This window comes from Trichosurus vulpecula, chromosome 2 (assembly GCF_011100635.1).
Source record: "Trichosurus vulpecula isolate mTriVul1 chromosome 2, mTriVul1.pri, whole genome shotgun sequence".
NCBI classification, from domain to species: Eukaryota; Metazoa; Chordata; class Mammalia; order Diprotodontia; family Phalangeridae; genus Trichosurus; species Trichosurus vulpecula.
In genome coordinates this window covers 32,179,114-32,202,398 of record NC_050574.1, presented here as the reverse complement: position 1 = coordinate 32,202,398, position 23,285 = coordinate 32,179,114, and the positions used below count along the sequence as shown (strand labels likewise).

At 42.2% G+C, this 23,285-nt stretch overlaps 1 protein-coding gene across 1 annotated transcript in view; it reads right to left on the bottom strand.

Moving 5' to 3' along the window:
- Nucleotides 1–23,285, bottom strand: part of GNB1 (G protein subunit beta 1) — a 107,227-nt gene that overhangs the window by 5,072 nt on the left and 78,870 nt on the right. The window contains exons 4-9 of the mRNA XM_036745073.1: nucleotides 20,470–20,508; nucleotides 17,204–17,310; nucleotides 9,896–9,959; nucleotides 8,818–8,980; nucleotides 5,004–5,070; nucleotides 315–516 (exon numbers count right to left, since the gene is read on the bottom strand). Coding sequence (XP_036600968.1) covers nucleotides 315–516; nucleotides 5,004–5,070; nucleotides 8,818–8,980; nucleotides 9,896–9,959; nucleotides 17,204–17,310; nucleotides 20,470–20,508 — 642 coding nt within the window. The remainder of the gene's footprint in view (nucleotides 1–314; nucleotides 517–5,003; nucleotides 5,071–8,817; nucleotides 8,981–9,895; nucleotides 9,960–17,203; nucleotides 17,311–20,469; nucleotides 20,509–23,285) is intronic.

The window sequence follows — 23,285 nt, the reverse complement described above, 5'->3', positions numbered from 1 at the left end:
TAAAACTAAAAAGATGGAAATGTGCCACGTTCTTACAGCTGATGAATGAGTTTTCAAAAACTGGATTTCTTATTCTGAACCCTTAAACAAAAACCATTGCATTCTCTACAGGCATCCACCCCGTTTATACATTGTGTCAGCAAATCTGGTCTCTTACAGTAAAAAACAGATGACCTAATACAGAAAACACTTCAAAGATGAATCAATGACGTTCCCTAAGACTTCCAAGAACTCATCCTAATTGCTAACAGAGCTGGCTACGAATGACCTCATGAATACAAAGTACATTTCCCCAAACCTAAGCCCACACGTACACAGATGGCGTTGATGTCAGACTCGTGGCCGGTGAAAGTTTGCCGACACATTCCTTCTCGAACGTCCCACAGTTTGGCTGAAGCGTCACAAGCCCCAGAAACAAATAATCTGGTGTCAGGGGCAAGAGAAAGACTCATGACATCCCCAGTGTGCCCAGTGAAGGTGGTTGTCTGTTGGCCAGTTTCTATGTCCCACAAAGCACTGCAAGAGGAGGAGAGAACAGGGCAGACGTTAGTTTCCACCGCTACGCTAAATCACTTAGTACAGCCCATCAGATCTTACTTAAAGCAGACATGTTTTCTATTATTCCCTTTTGAAAATTGTTACTGGCCAGTAACAGATGGACAGCCACAGCTCCAATGAGAACCCAGGGGGTCCTCTGGCCTTGGGAAACTGTCCTTTCTGCTTCTGGCAAGCTCTGATAATAGGCTCCTACTGCTGCCTGTCGGGGGCAGGGGGTGCCCGGGGCGCAAGCCCTTTTCCACATGTTGTTCAGTTTTTCAATCATGCCTGACCCTTCATACCCCCATTTGTGGTTTTCTTGGCAGAAGTATTGGAATGGTTTGCCATTTCCTCTTCTAGCTTATTTTGTAGATGAGGAAACTGAGGCCAACAGGGAGCAGTGACTTGCCCAGGGTCATAAAGCTAGCGTCTGAAGCCAGATTTGAACTCAGGATGGGGCATGGATGGCTCATAGCCAACATTTTTCAAACAGCTATCTCTCCCACCTCACACTTGTGTGGCTGATTTTTTGGACCCAAGCATAAGCCTCAAGATGAAATTCAACAGGAATCACTATGATCAGATTCAGCCCAAAGTTCTGCTCCATCAAGGCTGTCAGATCTCCAATCTGTCACCCAGCAAGCTAGCTCACTGTCATCCACATACAACCTCCTCCACACTGCTGATAAAACTACCCCGCAGCACAGGTCCAAGGCACTCTAGCAGCATTGTCTCTTCAGGGCTCTCAATGAACCATAAACTGCCCAGTCTGCATCTCCACCTTTTCCACAAGAGGAGTATAAGATACTTCATAGGTAAGCAAGATCACAGCAATCCCTGAATCTAACAGTGTAGTAATTTCATTTAAACAAAAAACTGGGATGTTCGCCCTCCAATTCTATGGTACCTTTCTTATTTTCTGAAATCTATGGATTAGGGATGAGACTGTGATGATGAGGATTATTACAGGCCTCTAAAAAACCTCCATAGTTAGTGCTTCTCTGGGCACACACACTGGACTCTTCAGAAAACCATCTTTCTTCCTCAATATCGCTTCCCTTTGTGTCTTCAGTAGTCTTCTGAGTCTGTTTCCTGTCTGTCCTGGAGAATCTGAGCTCACGGGCCTTTCTCCCCCTTCCTCTGACCATCTGCAATCGATTCTTCCCACCGGTAGCTCCCCTCCTCACCCCCTAAGGCTTCCACCCTAGCAGCCAGCTTCTTCCTGACAGGGAGAATCAGAATAGAATTTGGACTAAGTAGATTCTCTACTTAGACTTGGTAGATTCTCTGTGCTGGACTGGTGAGCTGTTTCCCAAACTTCTCACCTATTTCTCCGTTGTCCAAGTGGTTTCAAGTATACTCTGATGCCACCCTCCCCGCCCCGATCTTCACCCACGTTCTACTGACCAGGTTTGAGCTTTAAGGTTTTCTCCCATGTATATACCTTCCTAATATACAATGCCACCCACTACCCCCAGCCTCTCTTACTTATCCTGTTTCTTTTGATCCAGTCTCCTTCAGTCTCATCCGTTATAACAAGATGAGTCTAATTATCTCCTTGCATTAGGACCTATAGTTAACTTTGCTTGTCACCTAAAATTGATGAATATGTGTATAAACATGAGAGGCTGTGCATTTTGCTAGTGGACCCTTTCTTGGATTTGGTCTCCTATGGACTTTGGGGTACCTGCTGCTTTTCTTCTCACACGGCAGATCTACATATGCAGTTTTCCCCTTTCTGATCATTTTTGGGTTAAAGCCCCTTTAATCAGATTTGTAGGGTACCAGGCTGAGACTGTCTCACCAGCCCTGCACAGGGGCCTGTCATCCCCATCTTTTATGATGTAATCCAGAAATCCAAATCCGATTCTCAGAAGCCTGAGAACATCTTTCTAGCCAGATGTTCACTTTCCAAATCAGCTTTTCTCCATGACATTCCTTGTTTCCAATAGGTGGCAGAGATGAAAAGACTACCCAAGCCTTCACAGTCTCTGGCTTCTTGTTCAAGACCTGATAACCTTTGGCAATGCTTTCCAGGCTGCTCCTGGCAACATCATTTTCTGCTCATGTCAAATTCCAGAAATGGGGAGTCATCTGGTTTTGACCCCCACCCTCCAGAAGAAGTGAACTTATATTTCTGTCTTTGTTGGGTTAACACATGGCTGCTTCGGCATTCTCCAGGCACCCCTGACCACTACTTTACTCTTCTCTTCCGACCCTCAGCGGGTGAACTCTTGTCTGACGGTCTCTGTGGAGCTCCAATGGCCCCCCTTCCCTCTTGGCTATACAGGATAGTCTTCCCCACCCTAACCTCCTATGTTGGGCAATTTTTTCCTTTGCCTCTTCAGGTCCTTATTATACTTAACCCCTTACCCCTCTTCTAGTTTCAGGGTCAAACTGTTCCACTGTCTCTGATAACCTGAAGCATGGAGAGGCAGCCCCTGAGCTCCCTTATCATCTCTCCTAGGGATACCGCCCCTGCACTCTGAAAATAGGAGGAAACAATCACTTGGTTGTGGCAGAAAGACAAATATCACATGTTTGATCCAAGCCATGGGAACTTCTACCCACTGTTCACACTGAAACTGAGGTCACCCTGGAAATCTCTCAAACTGCTCCTGAGTTTTTACAACCTCCTAACGTAACATCTTCATACCCTTTCATCAATGGTGAACAACTTGGTCATTACTGAACATTCTTTGGGAACTATTAATGACTGTATCTATGCTGTGAAGAGTTGGCTGGGTGCTAGGGGGTGCCACAATGCATAGAGAACTGGGCCTAGAGTCAGGAAGACCTGGGTTCAAATCCAGCCTCAGACACTTCCTCACTGTGTGACCCTGGGCAAGTCACAAATGGAGATCGTAACAGCACCTATCTTTCAGGATTGTTGTGGGGAACAAATGAGATATTTGTGGACTTCTTCCTTTTTTTTCCCCCAAAGTAAAAGGAAAATGTGTAATTTGGAATCCTTTCAGTAACATAAGTACAGACATGTGCACTAACAAAGAAGTGACATGTTGTCAATATGGGGCTTTAAGGCCACATCCAAGTGTTTGTTTTCTCATGGGTCTGATCATGTAGACACCTATACCTCCCTTCCTCCCTGTCTTACTCTACCACAGCTCATAAAATCCTTACCAACTTCTGACAGCCTATGGCTAAGACTTCCCTAAAGAACAAGCACAGGAGGTAGGCCTTGTGCGACAGTGCCCATGTCGCCAGGCCTTTCACGATAGGCACAGGAGACAAGCAGATGTGCACACTCCAGGTCACTTTCATCTGTCTCACAAAGAACAGTCTCGCTAAGCAAGCTGCCCCAAATTTAGTCACCTCCACAGAATCAGTGACTTTGTCCATTACCCAGGCAGGTTCTTTCTTAGGTTCCCTTCTACAGGAACTGATTTTAATAATAAAACAAGTTTTCTTAGACTGAGTTCTTTTGCCCCTTCCCCCAAAGGACTTACTGATGCATTCTGTTTCTATATCAATAACTTCTGGATAAACCTTTCCCACCTGACCCTGAACTGAACTGCCCCCCCAACCCCAACCCCTGCCCAGTAACAACAAAACTCAGTAAAGTAAAGCTGGCAGTGAGCCCACCATTATGCTCCTGTGCCTACAACCTGGCCCTCCGCCTTGCCCCTTTCTCCTCACTAAGATGAGGAAGGCACGTATGATAATTTGTTCCCTGCAACCAAGACTGGTCATTGCTCTTCTGCCATTTAAGAGAAACCAAAGGTAATATACAGCTTTTAAAATACTATAGCAAAAATTCATTTTCACAAAATCTGATCTTAAAGAATTTTAGTGAAGTTATTTCCCAAGTTGTACTGTGGTAAAGAAAAATACTCAAAAGGCCACTTCATTTTAAGGGCAAAGAAATTTGTGTTAACATTAATTTTGCTACCTAATTGTGTTACTTGGTACAAGTGAATGAAAAAAATGTGTCTCCTTCCCAAGCCAGCTTCAGTACCTCCACAAGGCTCAACGATTCTGATACAGCCTCATCTCAAGCTGTGGCCTGATGGCACTCGGTTCTTGAGCTCTCAGTGGGCACGGACAAGAGGGACAAGATTATGCCAAGCGGTTTCTTGAATTTCTTTTACCCCTCAGCCCTTGGTTACCATAAAGGGCCGGGATCAGGCCCGCACAGTAGGTGGTCTCTCCTGCCACACTTCCAGAGGACTCTACCTATTTACTGCAGTGACTCATGGGTGAAAATAAAGGAGATTTTTGCATTGACATGTCCCAGGTTTCATTACTATTTATATACATCAAGCTGTAGATTTCAAAATCAGAAAAAATGAATGCAGAAAAGCTGATTTCACTTGCACTATTCCATCCTGAATACTTTCATGTCCATTTTCTTTTCTGGTTCTGTGGCCCTGCCTACAATGCCTGGAGCTCCACGTCGCACACAGAAGAGGCAGAGGAGAAGTGCCTCCTCAGGGCCCGTCACTCACCAAGTGGTGTCTCCAGAGCTGGTGACAATTTGATTATCATCCAGGAAGCGGCAGCATGACAAGTAACCTGGAAAACAGAGCACAAAGGCCGAGAGTCAGAGCAGAAACCACACCTCTGGAATGGGCCAGGCCTTCTAAATGTTTATAAAGATTTTCTATGCAATGGCTCTAGTCTGTAGCTGCTCACAGTCTTAAGGTTATTATTATATGACTATAGCCAGGATTTCTAGTTTGGTTTTTTGTATCCCCAAGGCAGAGTTAAAAAAACAAAACAGCCCCCCCGCCCCCCCAACAAACACACACACAACACGATATAGTTGAATGTTTATATATATAGTGTTCCTGGGGCAGAAGCTAGCTTGATCTAGGCAAATGGTGATCTGCCAAGTTAAGATAAGAGAAGTAAGATTACCCGCGATCTGCTGAATACCAGGATAAAATAAAATTTAATTTATCCAAGAAAAAAATAAAATACTTTATGTATACACATACTTTGGAATGTAATATACACACACTGTCCTTTGATTTTAACCACACAAAAAGGATTAAATGCATTCACAAACACACTGAGATGTCCTGACCCAAGAAATGGGCACCAATTCTGGAGCCGTCCTAAACTCTGTTACCCACTGGCCAAGTCTTGTGGATTCTCCCCCACCTTCCTCCACACCATTTCTCCCTCTGTGCCCCTTTTTCCACTCATGTAGCCCCTTTCCTACTGTACACAGGTCCTCAGTACCTGGACCACTAACCGCTGCTCTAGCCCCAACACTGTCACTCTGCTTCCAGCCATCCCCCCGCCCCCGCCTCTAAACATCCTCCACACTGCTTCCTGTGAGATGTTCCTAAAACTCAGCTTGGACCAGGTCACTCCCTTGGCTTCAGAAACTCCAGTGGCTTAGCCCTTAGGATCAAATACAAACTTTTCTATTGGCTTTTAAATTCCATCCCAACCTGGTTTTGATACATTAGTCCCCTTCATGCCCAGTTCTTGGCATCCCTAACCTTACGCTTCCTGTCTTCCCTCCAAGCTTTTGCCTGGAATATACATCCTTCTGGATCTGGCCTCTTATATTTCCTGACTTTCTTCAAAACTCTGCTGAAGTCCCACCTTTTGAGCAGGCAATGTAAAGTCTACTCTGATCCTCCCCTTCAAATGTTATTACCTTGTATTTTTTTGCATCGTGTGTGTGTGTGCATGCATGTGCGTGTGCACTTCTTTAAGCTCCTTGAGGATAAGTACTATTGTATCTTCAGAGCTTTGCACTTATTAGGCTCTTAATAAATGTGTGTCAACTGACCATAAGAACCAGCTAGCCACACTGCTGTGACACTACTCAGGGAAAATGATTTTGAAGGAAGGGCAAAATGCTATATTCTCATATGAATGAACTAGTTTCCAATGCGCAAAAATTCCTATATATTAAAGCCATGAAATTTTTGAAGCGTGTGATCAAAACCCTTCTGAAAATGGTTTCTCCAGACTACTTCCACATTCTGTAACCAGAAACCTCCTCTCCAGGAAGACACACATTCATACTGTTCACTTCAGGACAGCACTTCCTTCAAAATCCTACCCAGATTCTTCAGCTCTTCACCCAGTTACCACTCTTTCCAGGTTTATGATGAAACAAGGAAAAGTGAAAATTTCAAATTACTAAATTTAAATGGACCATCTCAGTCGCAGGTCATAGCATGCAGTGAGCATGACTGAAGTTCGACCCAAGGGTCCCTTCTTACTTTTAGTGACTTATTCTGGAGAGGCTTGCTTAGAAGGATTGAACTAACGGCAGCTTTAGGGATCAAATCCTGACTCGGACACTGTGAAATTGTGGTGGGAAGACCAATGCCGATGGGAATTTCCTTAGAAAAAGGAAAATAAGGGTAGGAAAGATGTAGATATGGTGGTGACCCCAGGGATGGATTTGAGGCTGGGACCTGACTGAACATCATCCTAAATCACGTAGAGCCAAACTGCAGGCCTCCAGATATCCCTAGTGAAAAGCCAAGTGAGGAGGCAGGACCAGGCACAGGAGAACTTACGACCAAAGATCCTAGGGGGGAAAAGCAGGTCGAGCCGTACTGATGGATCAGACTTCACCCTCCCCAATTGGGCCCAGGCAAGGCCAAAGAGGCAGCCGGGTCAGAACCCACGAGAGCAGAGGCCAAGCCCCACCACTGGAATGCTCCAGGCAGGTCCGGAGGGTGGCCTCCAAAGGAGCTCATCAAACCAGGGAAGGCTTAGATGGCGGCTGTCAAGGGGACCCAGGGAGTGCGCTCCTGCACTCTGCAAGCCAAGTTCACTGAGCAGAGCCTGGAACAAACCTCAGAGCAGTTCACAACAAGAAGCTGACTCTTCAGTAACAGGCTGCTGAAGGGAATCAGCCACTTTACAAAGGTGAGCGCGGAGTCAATGTGAGTTTAAATCCTTATGCTGAACTCTCTAGCTCTATGACACTGGGTAACTCGATTGATCTTTCTGAGTGTCACTTTCTGAAAGAGAAGCATGCTGACAATAATCATGATGACGATGAGGAGGATAACGGCAGCAGTGTGCATTCTAGACTGCTTTACAGTTTGCAAAGTCTTTACATGGATCATCTTATTGGATCTCACAACAAGCCTAGGAAGTAGATTCTATGACTATCCCCCTTTACAGATGAACAAACTGAGGCAGGATTTGAACTCAGCCCTCTCTGCTGTACCCCCTCACTGATGCTGCACAGCTTCTGGAAACCCCAATCTGATCTGAGGTCCAAAGAGGGCTGGGCTGCCCATGGTCAGGATGCCCTCCTGCCCCTGCTCCCCGGCCGTCTCGCTATATCTGAACAATGGAAGTTAATGAGGTGATTTCTGCGGGGCCATGGATATTTATTTGTGGACTGAAACTGAGGTACGAGGAGACATTTCTTCAACTCATGGGAAAACAGGGATTTTCCAGGGAAGGCTTCACAACAATTTGGAAATAGAACAAGCTTTTAAAATGTCCTTGAAGTGATAAATACTAACTTAACCTGGCTCTACCTTCCCTTTCTAAGGTCTTTATGTTAAGGTGAAGGTTGCTGCTCACCTTCATGGTCTATATGGGACTTCAGCCAAACAGACTTGACCTGCTTTTTTTCTCTTCTGACTTCCTCAGTAACGTCTGCACTTTCTAAACCATTCCATTCAATTAACCTAAACCACAGACCAACACTTGATGGGTTTACTGAAACTGGCAATGGACCCTGAACAAGGGGGAAACAGAAACTAATGTTGATTAGGAAAACTATTCTCTCCTTCTCCAAGGAAAGTAACATGTCATGAGGCGTGTGCAGAAATTCTGGAACAAATTACCACTAATTTCACTGCTCTCGCGTCAATGTGGATATTGGTGGTTTATTGCAAATGTTAAACATGATTAAGTAATTAAATATTATACTTAAATTATCAATGACAGTATTAAATAGATGTTGAAGCCACCAGCTTGCAGACAGAAAAGGGCACAGGAATGTTGGAGATGTGGGTAGAAAAGAATGCTGTTTAACAGTCCACTGTTTCCCAGGGACCCCCAGGTAGATTTCAGAATGATTTTAACCAAGATGACAGAAGGTGATAGGAACAGAGGTGTTCAGAGCGGGCCAGAGCCCACGGATAGCATCAAGAGGACTGGCATCTCTGTGCCAACCCAATGGTACCTTCGCTCAATTCCTTGTACCTGAACACACTATCAGGAAACCAATGGCAAAAGCAACGCCCTAAGAGTGAAATGCACCAAAGGCAAACAGCAATGATTACTCAGCCCTAGGGTGGGATAAAAATAAAGACCCCTCACCTGTGTGTCCAGCCAGCTCACGACTAACGCGCACGTTTCCCTCACGGGTTTTCAGATTGTAAATGGAGCAGATGTTGTCAAGCCCACCACAGGCCACGTAGTTGCCAGAAGGTGCATATGCGCAGGTCATGACCCAAGATGAACGCAGAGGAATGGCATGGACCTTAGAATGACAGGGACAGATTTTAAGTCTCCCTATCAGCTTTTACTTTATAGGAGGCAGCAGAAAAGAAATGTGTAAGTGTGCACATCATAAGGATCAAAATTACCTTGACAATTATCTGCACACACAGCCAAATTAAGCAATGATTTGATTTACATTTCAGTGTGGTCTATACGTTAGTGGAGAAACCAATTTAGATCCAGAGGTCTACAAAACACCAAATTAAAGCTCAAAAAGAGTGCCCTTGACTACTGTTTCTTTGGTGCATCAACATGATGCTCAATCTCAATATATCACTTGAACAATCACTTTCAAGAAAAACGAATGTTACCAAAATGAGGAATTAAGCGGCACTGAATTCTGGTTGCAATTTAATGTTCTGTTACAAAATACTGCACTTGTACTTAAGAGCTCTTATAAAAGTTGGATCAGACTAAATAAAAGCTTAACTTCTGGTGGTATTACATGTCAATTTTATGACATGTTAAAAGATCCAGAAATTTCAACTTTGTATTAAATTTTGGAATTAGATATGGTCCTTGTCCCTCACTTCCAGCATTTATCAAGAATAAAAACTGTCTTGTGAATTTTAATTTTTGGTCCTTATGGTCTTCTGCCTGCTTTTGTAAACCCAGCCCAAAAAATGTTTCCCACTTCCTTTGGTCAGAATAGCTCTGGGAAGGTGTGCTGGTCAGTCTAATCTCTGTGATATGCTCCTGCAGGGGACTGCCTATGCGGCTAAAAGCAATTTTTAAAAATCTCACCACCTTCACGGCTCCAGTGACTCTACCACTGGATGGCATGTAGGAGGAGTCAAAGACAAGATTTAACTTGCACAGAGGGTTCAGGAATAAACATTCAGTCTATTTTGCACTGCAGAGAATTGAGTCGTCCCATTGTCTCGGTCTCTCTCACCTTGTTTGTGGTGTAGCTATCCCAAATGATGAGTTTGCCATCTTGGGAGGCACTAACTAGAAGCCTGGAGGAAAAATACAAGGTAAATACACATGAGTGCCACAGTAACCAAGAAAGGGTAGTTCGTTCTTACCTAAGGAAAAAAAAACTGCAACTAGAACATTCTATGCATCTATTATAACATCTGAATCATAGGAACCTTTATGAATTGGACAAGCTATCCTACACCAAAGGACAGAGAGATCTTCACAAGTCATCGTACACCATGTAATTCGGGCCCACTATGCAATGTAATTTGTTTTTTTTTCCTTTTAAAAGTTCCTACTGACATCTTTTGGTTGTCAGTTGCTGACATTTCTCTATATCACACACTTCCCCCTTCCTCTTTCAGAATTATTTTCTATGACAGAATTTTTTTTTTTTTGGGAGGGGATACGGAAGTCGTCATAATTCAGTCAGAATGGGCAAAGTTTTGAACATTTCTAATGTTTTTGTGCACTTGGGAAATAGCCTTGTTGTTTTGAAAGACATATTCTATATAGGTAAAACATTTGAAATAATTACTTTTAAAGATAGAAATAGTTTTCCTTTACTTTGTGCTAATCTCCAGGAAAATGAAGGCAAATGGCTATACTGTTGGTGGACCTATGAAATGGTTCAAGCATTCTGGAAAGCAGTTTAGAATTATACTAAAAGAGTTAAACATCTATAGTCTGAGACAGAGGTCCCACTTCTAGCCATAGAAGGTCAAAGCCTAAAAGAAAGGTCATATATATCTCTCTCAAAACATTCATAGCATCACTTTGTGTGGCAGCAAACTGGAAACAGAATATACATCTATTCCCCCAGGGAATAGCCGAACCAATTGTAGTACGTGATGAAAATGTGGGATTCAGAGAAGCCTGGAAAGGCTTCTGTGAGTTGGGGCAGTCCAGGAGGCAGACCTGTGGGATCACGGGATCACACATGTGCAGTGCAGAGGGCCTCAAGGGCATTGAATTCAGAGCAAGAAGTCTGAGGACCAGGAATGTTCAGCGATTTGCCCAAGTGGTAGCTTACTGGCAGAGAGCAGGAGAGGCAGGTAGGATTCGAACCCCAGTCCTCCACAGACCCAGGGCTCCTCCTGCTGTTACAACGCACACAGAAAACACACACACACAGACAGCAACTACAATGCTGATGGCAAGAACAGGAAGCTGAACCCCCACCTGTAGTTTTAGCAACCATGCCTGGCCCTGGAGAAGCCCCAAGAAAACACCCTTCCCTCCTTTCATCACCAAAGTGAAGAATTACAGGTAAGAGGAATATTGAATAACCTCTCAGACATGGCTAATATAGTGATCACTTTTGCTAAGCTGCCTTTTCCTTCTTTCTAAAGCTTTGCTATAATCAATGGCTTGCTGGGGAGAGGAAGAAGTCAGGCTATATCCAGAAAGCAATGTGATCCAAAGACAAAAGACACCCCTAGATGCTGCACTGTTGGTTGAATACAGATGACCAGATGAGAACCCTGGACTGTGAATACCCAAGTAGAATCAATTCTGACCTGGGCATTTCTTTCCACAGAGTTATGGGGGAAAGTTCGTATGAATTACTATTACTCAGAACTGCTGGGGTCAGACATCTTCGGAGAACCAGTAAACTAGATATCAACCAAAATTCATTAAAGTTTTGAGACCTATATACATACTTCCAAGGCCACAGGCAATAGAAAATCCCTAGTGCTTAATTCTCTGTCCCATTCTGACACAGTTAAAGACTAGATACAAAAGGAGCAAGCTTTTAGACTCCCAAATTTCTCCTAACAATAAGATTTTTCTGAGAACGATTTTAATCATGCTCTTTTCCTCCCTCTGGGTAATTGTGCTAATTACCAATGTGACTTTCTTGATGAACAGTTCAGTTATACAAGTCTGGGACTCACATGCTCAAAGATCTGTAGCACCCTCGTTGAGCAATGAATTTTGAACTGAAACTGTAATTTACTTAAAAAAATTTTAGGTATTAGACAAGACCCTTTAACACAATGTCCATCTAGTTCAGAAGAAATCCCTACTTCAGCATTCTTTTAATAAATATGTGCGTCTTTTAAGGAATACTGAAAAGGATTCGATGTCAGGTTTCTTCAGAGTGCTTATCTAGAGATGACCACAAGATTTTGTCACTTAAGTCACAAGAGCCATTTGCCTATCTGCATACTGACTTTGGCAGATGTCTGATTAGGAACAAGAGAAAAATCTGTTATGATTAACCTTAAAATGAACCTAAAAGTTATTTGGACCTTTTTGTACAAGATGAAATTTACTGATTTATTATAGTGTGCAAATTTTAGATCATTTCCCAAAGTTGTTGGGTAGAGATCATATTTCAATGCTAAACATCTGAAAAACCAGCTCTTAAGATAAACTCTGAGTCAAGAGAAAGTCATCTATGCATCACTCATGTAACAAGATAAAACCAAGGGTCTAGTTTTCAAAGTTACATTATAGACTTTAAGCTGTTACTAGTCCATAGAATGACCGAACTTCAGAGCTGGAAGGGACTTTAGTGGTTATCTAGTTTGCCTTATAACCAAAAAAGAAGTCCACACTACAATACAATGGGATTCATCCTTGGCGTGAGCAACTCCTAGGAGAGAGGAAAATCTACTCTTTTGGAGACCCCTAATTATTAGGAATTAGTCTTGTTCTAGTTGGTATTTGTGCAATTTCTACTTACTGCTCTTGGTTATGCTGTTCAGCCCCTGCCACCTCTCCCCAAAATTACTACAATGGTGGCGTACTTGGCGTCCCTGCCTCTCCAGCCCAGCCCCCTCCGTCATCACTCAGCGGCCAGGAGGTTTCCTTGAGTAGGCATCCCCTACTCAATAATTGTCTCAGGGATAAAATATAATGTCTGCCTAGCATTTAAACCCCTTCACAATTGGGTCCTAACCATCCCTATTGGACATTCCTCTCTCACTTTCACTCTTCCAGCCAAACTGGCCTTCTCACTTTTCCCATCTCTGACTCAGAGAACAATCATCACAACAGCTAACATTTAAGTAGCACTTACAAACATTTCATCTTCACAATCCTGTGAGCTAGGCTAGGTGCTGCTATTATCCCCATTTTACAGCTGAGGAAACTGAGGCAAGCAGAGGTTAAGTGACTTGCCCAGGGTCACCCATCTAGTGACTATCTGAGGCCAGATTTAAATTCAGGTCTTCCTGACTCCAAGCACAGCGCTCTGTGCACTGTGCCCACCCCCCTGCTCTTCTTCATGCTGCAGCTCGAACACCTCCTTCCTCACTAGGCTTTTCCTAACCTCCAGATGCTGGCACTCCCTCTGACTACCTGGCATTTGTCTTCTCTGTATTCATTCTCCTGTGTCCGTCATCTCCTCCATCAGAACAGAAGCTCCTTGAGGAGAGACTGCTGCCTCTTCAGGGCACACCTGGCACCTCCCCTCTCCCCATGACCCATCTTTCTTCTTCCTGTCCATCTCTGGCCTTCTCTTCCTCCCCTCAAAGTTCCTCCAAAGGAGCCACTTCTGCAGTTCTTTCAACTCATCTTCATGTGAGGCCCTTTCCTATTAGTTATCATATTAATAAGACAAAGTATATGTCTCCACCAAATAAATTTTTAACATAATTTTTCCTTAGCTCAGGCACAAAAATACCAAACATATTTCTATGTACAAGCATAATACTATCACTCTGCCCTTTTAAAATTAATCTTCTCTTGTGGCTGATAAAATTCTATACTATCTTACTTATAAGATGACCTAAAGAGAGAAAATCAGCTCCTTTTCATCAGATCAGGAAGGTTACCTTTCGTACTGTCTACTAATTAGAAATACCCTTAATACCTTACTGACTGACTGAGTAGAAGACGCTAATCTCTTTATTCTTCTTGAAGGTGAGGAAAGACAATCCTGCTCATCTCCAATCAGAATGTAGCCCTTTTGGGCCTCAGTTTCCTCATCTGTAAAGTAATAAGCCTGGATGAACTCCACATCTCAATTCATGAGCCTAAAAGCTCCAACCAGCTTCAATGGGCGTTACCAAAACCAGTCGCACCTCACACATCCAGAATTCTGTGTATCTGGAAGCCCTAACAGAAACATAGTAGGCAAATAAAAAAAGGCTTATCAGGCAAAACTGAGGTCTGAACTCTTGTACTTACTGATTGGAGAGCTTCCTCACAGCCTACTTATTCTTCATTCATACATAATTCTAAAAGGCCTGATTATTAGACAATGAAAAATAACTAGTACTTTCCTTGCCCTGTGGGGTAAGTCAAGTATGATTACACCCATTCTTTAGAAGCTCTCAAGAGGATGTGATCTTGCATACGATCGCAGTGGTTAAGGCAGAATTTGAACCCAGCTCTCCTCATCTGAAGTCTAGTGCTCCTATCCAGCATCCTTCACAATTACTTCCAGACAAGCACCAAACTTTGGGTCCCACTGCTGCTGCTTCAGCCGGGCCTGCTTTGTTCATGGTCTGCCCCTCTTCTAGGTCCAGCTCCAAAACCACCTACTCCATGAACCCTCCCTTCCCTGACAGCTCCAAACCACAGTGACCTCTCCTTTCTCAGAATGGTATTCCCCAACTGCTGCACTGTTTGGTATCTGGATACTATACACATTTTCTACCTTGAATCAGAAGGGTCCTGAAGAAGGAGGCTGTGTTTATTTTATTCTCCCCCACCGTCCTTAACCCACCACCCAACCAGAGAGATAAAAATAAGAAATTAAGAGAGCAATCACTACCCTGCCACACAAGCAGTAAGTATATACCAATATATCAAAGGGAGGGAAAAAAACCAGTGAGCCAGGTGTGTTTAATTTAAGGACCAGAGCCCTGATTCCATCAATGCGTGTGTAAGATCACTGGCTCCTATGCTCACCATTCTAGCTCATGCTCTCTCAACCTGGGGGCCATGGATAGATTTCAACAACTGTGAACTCGGATGGAGAAATTTTTTTTACATGCTTATTTCAATACATTGGTTTCCTTTGTAATTCTCTCTATTTTATGCATTTTCATTATTACTGAGATGAGGTCCAGAGGCTTCATCGGACTGCCAAAATGTTCCATGACACAAAATAGGTTAAGAACCTCTGGCTTAACTTCTAACTTCTAATTTGCTATTTCTAACCTGCCCTGGGGTTGGCTGAATTGCTAACCCATGAACCAGCCTGACAATTTTTGGTGGATGACCCTACTTCCATTCCATTTATTCAAGATTTTGAAAATGCCAAGGGTAATTTATGCTCAAGTCATGCTGCCAGATGTGAAAGGTTATACTTAAAGGCAATGTATTAAGTTCAGGTCTAAAAGCTAAGCTTTTTCACCTTGATTTCAGAGCATTATTATAAAATAGTAGATGTAAATGCAACCATAGTGCAGGCCTGATAAATTCTAAATGACTTTCCTAAAAACATTTAATATCAGTATCAAATATTACCTGTGTAGTGAAATCCCATGGATAAAAACGAACATCAATAGATTAAAACTTTGTTCTGGTACAAGATGATTATATACTTTTTTTTTTTTGGAGGGGGAAGGCAAGACAATTGGGGTTAAGTGACTTGCCCAAGGTCACACAGTAAGTGTCAAGTGTCTGAGGCCAAACTTAGGGCCGGTGCTCTACTCACCGCACAACCTAGCTGCTCCAGATTATACACTTTGGATAGGAATTTTTCTCAAATTCATGATTCCTGTCCTCATTTTAGTGACTCTACTGAACAGGTTTTAATTTTTCTTTTAGTGAATATCGTGATGAATCGCAATTCTTAAACTATCCGAGTAATATTCTAGGATTCTCAGGGATCTGGTAGAGTTCACTCCTGGATTGTAACAAATTTAACAACAACAACAACAACAAAAAACAAACTCAGATTTTATTATAGATGAGAAGTGTAGACAAACTCATGGGTGGCAAATCTATCAGAAGTTACGGGAAATCAGGATGTTTCAGGGAAATGTCCTAAACCTCTGAGCTTAACATTAAGAATGCTGATCCTAGGAATACAAATGTGGATGGACTATAAGGGTTAGAAATCACAAGAATAATGCTTAGGATTTTGAAATAACAGCAGAATTAAGACCAACTCTAATGATGTAAATGTACTCAAATCAATTCTTGATACCCCTACCGAGTTCCCTCTTCACTTTGACTTTTGAATCCCTTGTCTTAATTACGGGATCAATTAGCATGCAGGAGAATAAAAAATATGCTGTATAAATGGACAAAATGCCACATATTGAGATTACCACAGAAAAGATTTTATGCAGCTAAACAGTGAGACAGATCACTGTAGAACATACACTGACAAATGCAAGGTAAGGACCACCAAGCACAGTACAATGTTTAGAGAACAGTGTAAACCTCAGAATCACTTCACTGGGAAAGGTAGGTGAGATGGAACTTCAAGAAGCCTCAAAAATGGAAGGAAGGGGGGAAGGGAGAAGAACTTACTAAACTCCTATTATGTGCCTGGCATTGTGCCACGAGCTTTACAAATATTATCTCATCTGATCCCTACAAAAACCCTGAGAGGCAGGGGCTGACCTTCATTTTACAATTGAGGAAACTGAGGCAGACAGGTTACGTGACTTGCCCAGGGTCACACAGCTAACCATGTGAGACTCAATTTGAACTCAGACCTTTCTGACTCCAAGCCCAACACTCTATCCACTGCACTAAACAAGCTGCAGAGACCTGATAGATTTGGATAGCATAGACAGGAACCTGAAAGAAAGGATCTGAGGACAAAAGGTTAATGAACGGGCCAGTATGGGATAAATAAAAGATAAAAAATATGTATGTAATGCAATGTATTAATGAAAGTTCCTTCTCATGGGAAGAAAAAGAGAAGATGAACATGGAATATTAATTAGGATTCTGAGTGGCCATCTAGTCCAACCTATACCCAAGCATTATTTCTATAGCATCTGACAAGAATCTTAGCATCACCTTGGATTCTTAGGCTGAGGAAGATACATACTGAAATTGCCTCAAATCACAGAGAATTTGGCAGGAGCTGATCATTCATTATTTCTTGGTCCTGGAGTCGAGAGACTAAGTGGGGTGAAGTGATCAGACCTGCACTTGAAGGAAGTTAGATCAGACAGTCGAGTGGAGAGGAAGGACAGGAGAGGGGAGAGACTTGAGGCACCAAGGTGATGGCAGTGCCAGAGGGGGGAAGGGCATAGATGAGAGATGTTGGGAAGGTAGACCTGATGGGACATGGAAACCCACTAGATGTGGTGGCCGGTGGGAGTGCAGAGGCAGTTAGAGAGATCACAGCCATACATACCTGGAATCAGTGCCCCAATGCATTGCATAAATTTTAGCCAAGTGCCCCCTCAGCGTTCTTCTGGTGCGCATTTGGATCCGACCCACTGGATCAATGTTGGCTGTGATCTATAAAAGAAAATGGCTCTAGATTACACCTGGGAGTGTATAAGACTTCTATGACCTAATCACAACTTCACTCTATAAATGCCCCTTGGCCTGGGGCTGGCAGCTGATTGGCTGCCTCTGAGGTTCTTGTCAAGTCACCGTAGGATCTGCCCTGCCCTGGAATCCTCTCTCTCAGTCATCTCTGCACTGGCTCTGCAGCTGCCACGCTTTCCAGGTCCTTCTTACAGACTCTGGAGCAGTCTCCCAGGTTGTGGGACCTGAAGCTCCCTCTCCTTTGACCATGTTCATCATTTCATTCCTTGCTCTAAAACCTCTCAAGAGTTCTCTTTTAGGACTCCAAATTTAAACTCCTAGGTCTGGCCTTCAAAGCCCTTCACAGCCCCTTACTTATTCAAAACCTACAATGAATATTCAAGGTTCTTTCCTCTGTCTGTGCTCTTTGGTCACCTTTTGCCCTCTGGCAACATTCAACTAATGGCCAAGTCTTGTTAATCCTACCTTCATGATATTTCTCGCTTCCTCCCCTGTCTCTACTTAACACAGTAGTTGAGGTCCTGACATCTCACCAGAAATACGGCAACAGTATCCAAACTGTTCTCCTTGTTTCTAAACTCTCTCTTCTCCAATTAATCATTCACATTGATCACAAAATCATCTTAAGGCACAAGTCTGACCTTGCCAATCCTCTGCTGAAAAAATGAAACAACAAAAACAAAACAAAAAACAATCCCTTCTACCCCCTAGGATAAATTCTCACATCTCAGCTTGGCTGACATTCTCCACAACCCAGCACCAACCTGTCTTTCTGGGTTTTTTTTCCCCTTCAAATTCCTCCTCCATGCATACTACACTCCAGCCGAACTGGACTACTAGTTATTTCCAGAACCAATATTCCACCTTCTGCCCATGTGTATTTGCACAAACTCCTCCATCCTGGGATTATACTCTGCTCATCTGTTTCTGAGAATGGAGACTAACCACTAATGCTCTTTCCCCACCTACAATCACCTAGCATTCACACATCTATGTTAATGTTGTACCATTAGCAGAGAAATGCTCCTCCACTAGACCGGAAACTCCTCCAGGGCAGGGATTGTTTCATGTTAGTCTATCTCCAGTGAGCAGCCCTCTGTGCAGCACAGAGCAGGCACCCCATAACTGCTTGTTGGTTCAGGGTAGGGAGTTTGTAGTTCGTATGTCTGTGCTCTCAGAACCTCAATCAAGCAAGGTCCTGGCACACAGCAGCTGCATCAGTGGGAATGAATTGGCCTGTGCTTGCCCTCTAATCCCCCACCTCCGTCAAAACTGAGCTCAGTCCCTGCCATTTCCATTAGACTTCGGAATTCCAGTATAATATCTTATATGTTATTCTATATTACTCAAACAACATTATTATATCTTATATATTAATAAAAAGGATTTGCTCCTTAAAACTTGGACTCAGTCAAAAGGCTGCACCTAAGGACCTAGAAGGCCACAGGTGGCCTGGAGGCAGCAGGTTCTCCACCCCTGATACAGTCTGTTAATGAGTCCACCTGTGTTAATCTCTCACCTCAACTAGACTGTAAGTTTCTAGAAAGCAAGCACCTCCCACCACTAACACTCAGTGAGCAGACCAAATATGCTGACCCTATATCACCCCTAGCTTAGCAATCTTTTTACAAGTTTACTACCAATTAGAAAAAAAGAATGAAAGTGTGCAGTTGATAACTTTGATTAGTCTCTGTAATGTACATCTGTTATCTCTTCCTACTGCTCAACTTTATTTAAAGGAATTCCCCAAATGCACTAAGACAATTTAAAATCTATCAGCCACACTCTAGGGAATCATGAATATATTTTTTTCTTCATATTTTGGATGAGTTCTTTGGGCCTTTGATAGAAGTTTTAAAGACTCAGCCTTGAAAAGATCTACTAAGACTGCTACAACTTTTCATGACTATTTCTATGACAGGGAAATACTTTTTATAAATTATTTTTATGGGAATAAAAATCTGTTAAAAGTCTCGTCTTACTGCTTTTGAGTATACAAAAGTAACTTTAACTGAGCTTTTCAGCAGAATATTGAGGGAACTTGCATTTAAGTACTAGCTAGGAACAACTTACAATTAGTTTGTTAAGTACACACACACATAAATGGAATTTCTAAAGTTGCACTGCTTGACACATAATAGGCATCAAATGCTTCAATCAGCAAGCATTTCCAGTTTCTACACTGTGCTAGAGACTAGGGATACAAATACAAAATGCCTGTTCAATATTCTGCTGAAAGTTCTGTTCACGTTACATTTGTACCCAAATGTCTTTTTCATGATTAGTATAATGGTAAATTTCAGTTCTGAAATGAATTCGCATAAGTTCAAAGTTAATAAGATTTAAACTTTGCAGTTAGAAGATGACCTTTAGATATTCAAGATTTTAAGTGAGAAAATGATCAACATTTCAACTACATGTTCACCTCTGACTAGTCCACGGACTACCAGTTAGCCAAAGCCAGAGCATCATTACATTTCCAGTAATGTACTAAATAAAGTCAGTCTGTCAGTCTAAAGTGCTGATTTCAGTACAATTTATAATTCAGCTTTTACAGATAACATTTGATAGCTTGCTGTCTCCATGTAGCACAATTATTCAACAAAAATGTTTGGGTAACAAATTCTGCTTTCTTTCTGAACTGTCAAGAGGTTAGCTTAGTGATCAAGAAACATATAAAGTCATATTCCAGATTTAGAAAAAAACTAAACACATTGATATAAATGTGGAGCCTATTTACTGAGGAGTATGTATCAAAGATGTATAAATATTAGCGTTATAAGGGGTACATTTCTAAACTGCCAATGATTTTTAAAGTAGGTGCCATCTTTCACTTCACATGAACAATGCAGCCTCTTTGAAATACCACCTCAAGGACATGGGGAACGTTAAAACAAAACCACTATGTTTTATCCCCAAATCCCCTCTTTGAAAACTAACCTCTCACTCAATTAGCAGATTCTCATACAAAAAAGGAATCCCACGACATCTTGGAAAATATATTTTTGGATAAACCTAATAGTAACAGGCCCAAAACATCACCTGCGCTATCTGAAAGACATGCATCAATCTCCAAGTACTAAAGCAGTTCTCTGTGTAGGTAAAAAGACTTAAACAAATTCTTACCTGAGACAAAGTTGCATCTGCACATGCTTTTCTAGCATCCTGCAAGGGAGAAAGGGGTGGGGAGGGGGAGGGGAGGGAAGAGAAGAGAAAAGAAAATGCACAAGTTTAATTGAAATCCTGGATCCTCAAGCCAACTTCAAAAAGGGCCCCTTAGTCTTCATTTCAATAAAAGCTGATCTCTAGCAGAGGCCCCAACTCTAAGCTCCTGTGATGTTGAGGCTGCTTATGCACCAACCAAGCCTGGCAGACACCATGCTGTAACAGGTCACTTGGACCTTTTTAAAAGCACTTTCACATCTATGTCCACCAGACTCTCAAGACCATACCATGGAGTCTGTAGGGTCAGCCTATTTTATAGGTGAGCAAACTGAGTACCAGAGAGGCACACACAGCTAGTGAATGGCAGAACATCTCAGCTTGAAGATTTTTTCACTGAACTATATTCTCTAAAAGGACAATAGATTTAATTCCCTATTGCTGTTAATTGAACTGCTACCTATCACCCTGTTTCTACTGCAGCGAGTCTTCTCCTGTCGGTCCCTGTGGGTGGGCAGCTCCCCCTGAAGACCTGAGCCCCACCAGGCCCGCGCGGCAGGAGCCTCTCTGAACGGGCTTAACTGGTTCTCAGGTGACACACAGCCCGTCTGTCCATCACTGAGTTCTGTAGAAGCCTTTGTGGTCTGGGAGGAGCAGCAAGGATCTGCACACAATCTTGTGCTCCCACCTGAGGAAGCCTCAGCTCCTGGGTTCGGGGCCCAGCCCTCAAGTCAGTCGGTTCTTCATTTCCTACCAGGCTGCACCCCTTGGACTTTTCTGCCTGCTACCTTCTCTACACTGTTCCCCATCTCCCGCCCCTCTCAGCTTTCTTTCCCCATCAAACTGTAAGCCCCTTGAGGGAAGGTACTGTCTTTCTTTTTCATGGCTGTCAGTGCTTAACAAAGTGCTTGGCAAACAGTAGGTAGGCACTTGATGAATGCTTACTGACTGAAACTCAAAATAACTCCATAACAAAATAAGGCACCAAAGTAGAAATTGTGTATTTTAAGACACTAGTTTTCTGTAATAATTTTATCAGTAGCAAGGCTGTCCTGTTAAATAATTCTGCTTGATAATTGCTTCAAATATGCTCTGGCTGACATTTTGTATCTTTTAAAACTGAGCTGAACTCTGAAAGGAACCCAGTATTTTGGTAAAATAAGAAATGGAGAATAGGAGAGTTTATTTAATATATGAAATGTCTGCAAACTAAAAGGACTATAAGGGACATACTTGAGACAAACTGATGATTCTATGCAGGGCAATTCTATTATTAAAAAAATTAAAATAACCAATTTATATATACAAAATGAGATTGTTTCAAATACTTTCATTTCAAACAATGAATCTAAGCTAATATTTTACTGACTTTTTGAAGGCTCTATAGTATACAATTCTCAGAACAGATACCACAAACCTAAAAATGCAGGAAGCAGGATTTTTATTGGAGCCAGGCTTTGATAATTGTTTAAAAGAATTTAAAATTAATGAAGCCAGGAAGAAATAGTATCCATTTTAAAGCTATTTACACAAGCTAGTACTGTACTTCCATAACTGGATAATATGTAGATAAATGGAGTATTCCTGTATATGAATATATTAGCCAAGAAGGATCTAGTCACTAGCATTTTATTCACAGACCTAGATTCTAAGTTGTGTTTAAAGCACTGCTGATTATACTGGTTTAGAATTTAAATTACAGCAGAATGAAAACATTTAGACCATTAAGTTGCATGTTCACCACTTCTTTATCCTTCTTGGCTGCTCCCTGCCAAACCTGCTAGGCTGACCCGTGTGAGCCATCATTTAAATATGGACGCTGAACTCTGCTCGACTCTAGCGAGGACAGAAATGAGCCCCAAGAGTTCAGAGCAGTTCATCTCTTGTGCTGTCAATGATGTCCCTTTTCCATTTCGGCAGGCACTCAGATCATATTGTCTCAATACACAACTAAGCTTTTTCAAGTTTTCCTAATTTACCAGGTTTTCTTTATTCACAGTAATTGAAGTTACAAGATTTTAAATTAATTTTACACTGAGATTAGCGTGGTATGGTGGCAAGGAAACATGATGAGAGCAAGGGAGTCAAGACAGTTCTGGCTTTGCCATTAACTCATTGCAAATCTGGGCAAATAATCTCTGCATGCCTCAGCTGGATCTTCTGGATAACCAAGGTGTCAAATGATGGTGATTTCTAGGGTCCTTTTTGTTTTTAAAGAGAGATGTCATTCAAAGTTCTAAATGGTTCTCATGACCTCTTCTGACTTAATTCACTAAAAAGGCTGATGTCTATTTGAAGTCTAACTTTGTCTTCTGGGCAATCTAAGAGCCATTTTTACAGTTTGGAAGAAAGAATTCATCTCATGTGTACTTAACTTCTCCCATTATCTCCCCCCAGTCCCATGGTCAAAAATGAGAAGAAATGCAAAATTTCCAGCTGCAGTTTCTACAACAGACATCTGTTAAGCTCTTGTATAACATCTGTGCCTTTTATGAAATTTGATTTAAAATCTAATTTTGTATTTTTGTTGGTTGATGTAAATATAACATGAAAAGGACAGCAAAGCCAAACCATATTCTATCACTACCAGGTAAGGTTTGAGTTTTCAATTTAACACAACACTTACTGGTAAACTTGACACTAAAGCCAGTCGTTACCGGTAAATGTTTAAGATGGCCCTAAACGCCCCCCAAATTCCAATTTCCAAGTTTTCATTGTAAGTTTTGAGATAATTCCCTGTCAGTTTTACCATAAAGGGGTGGGTGGCTGGCAGCTGAATA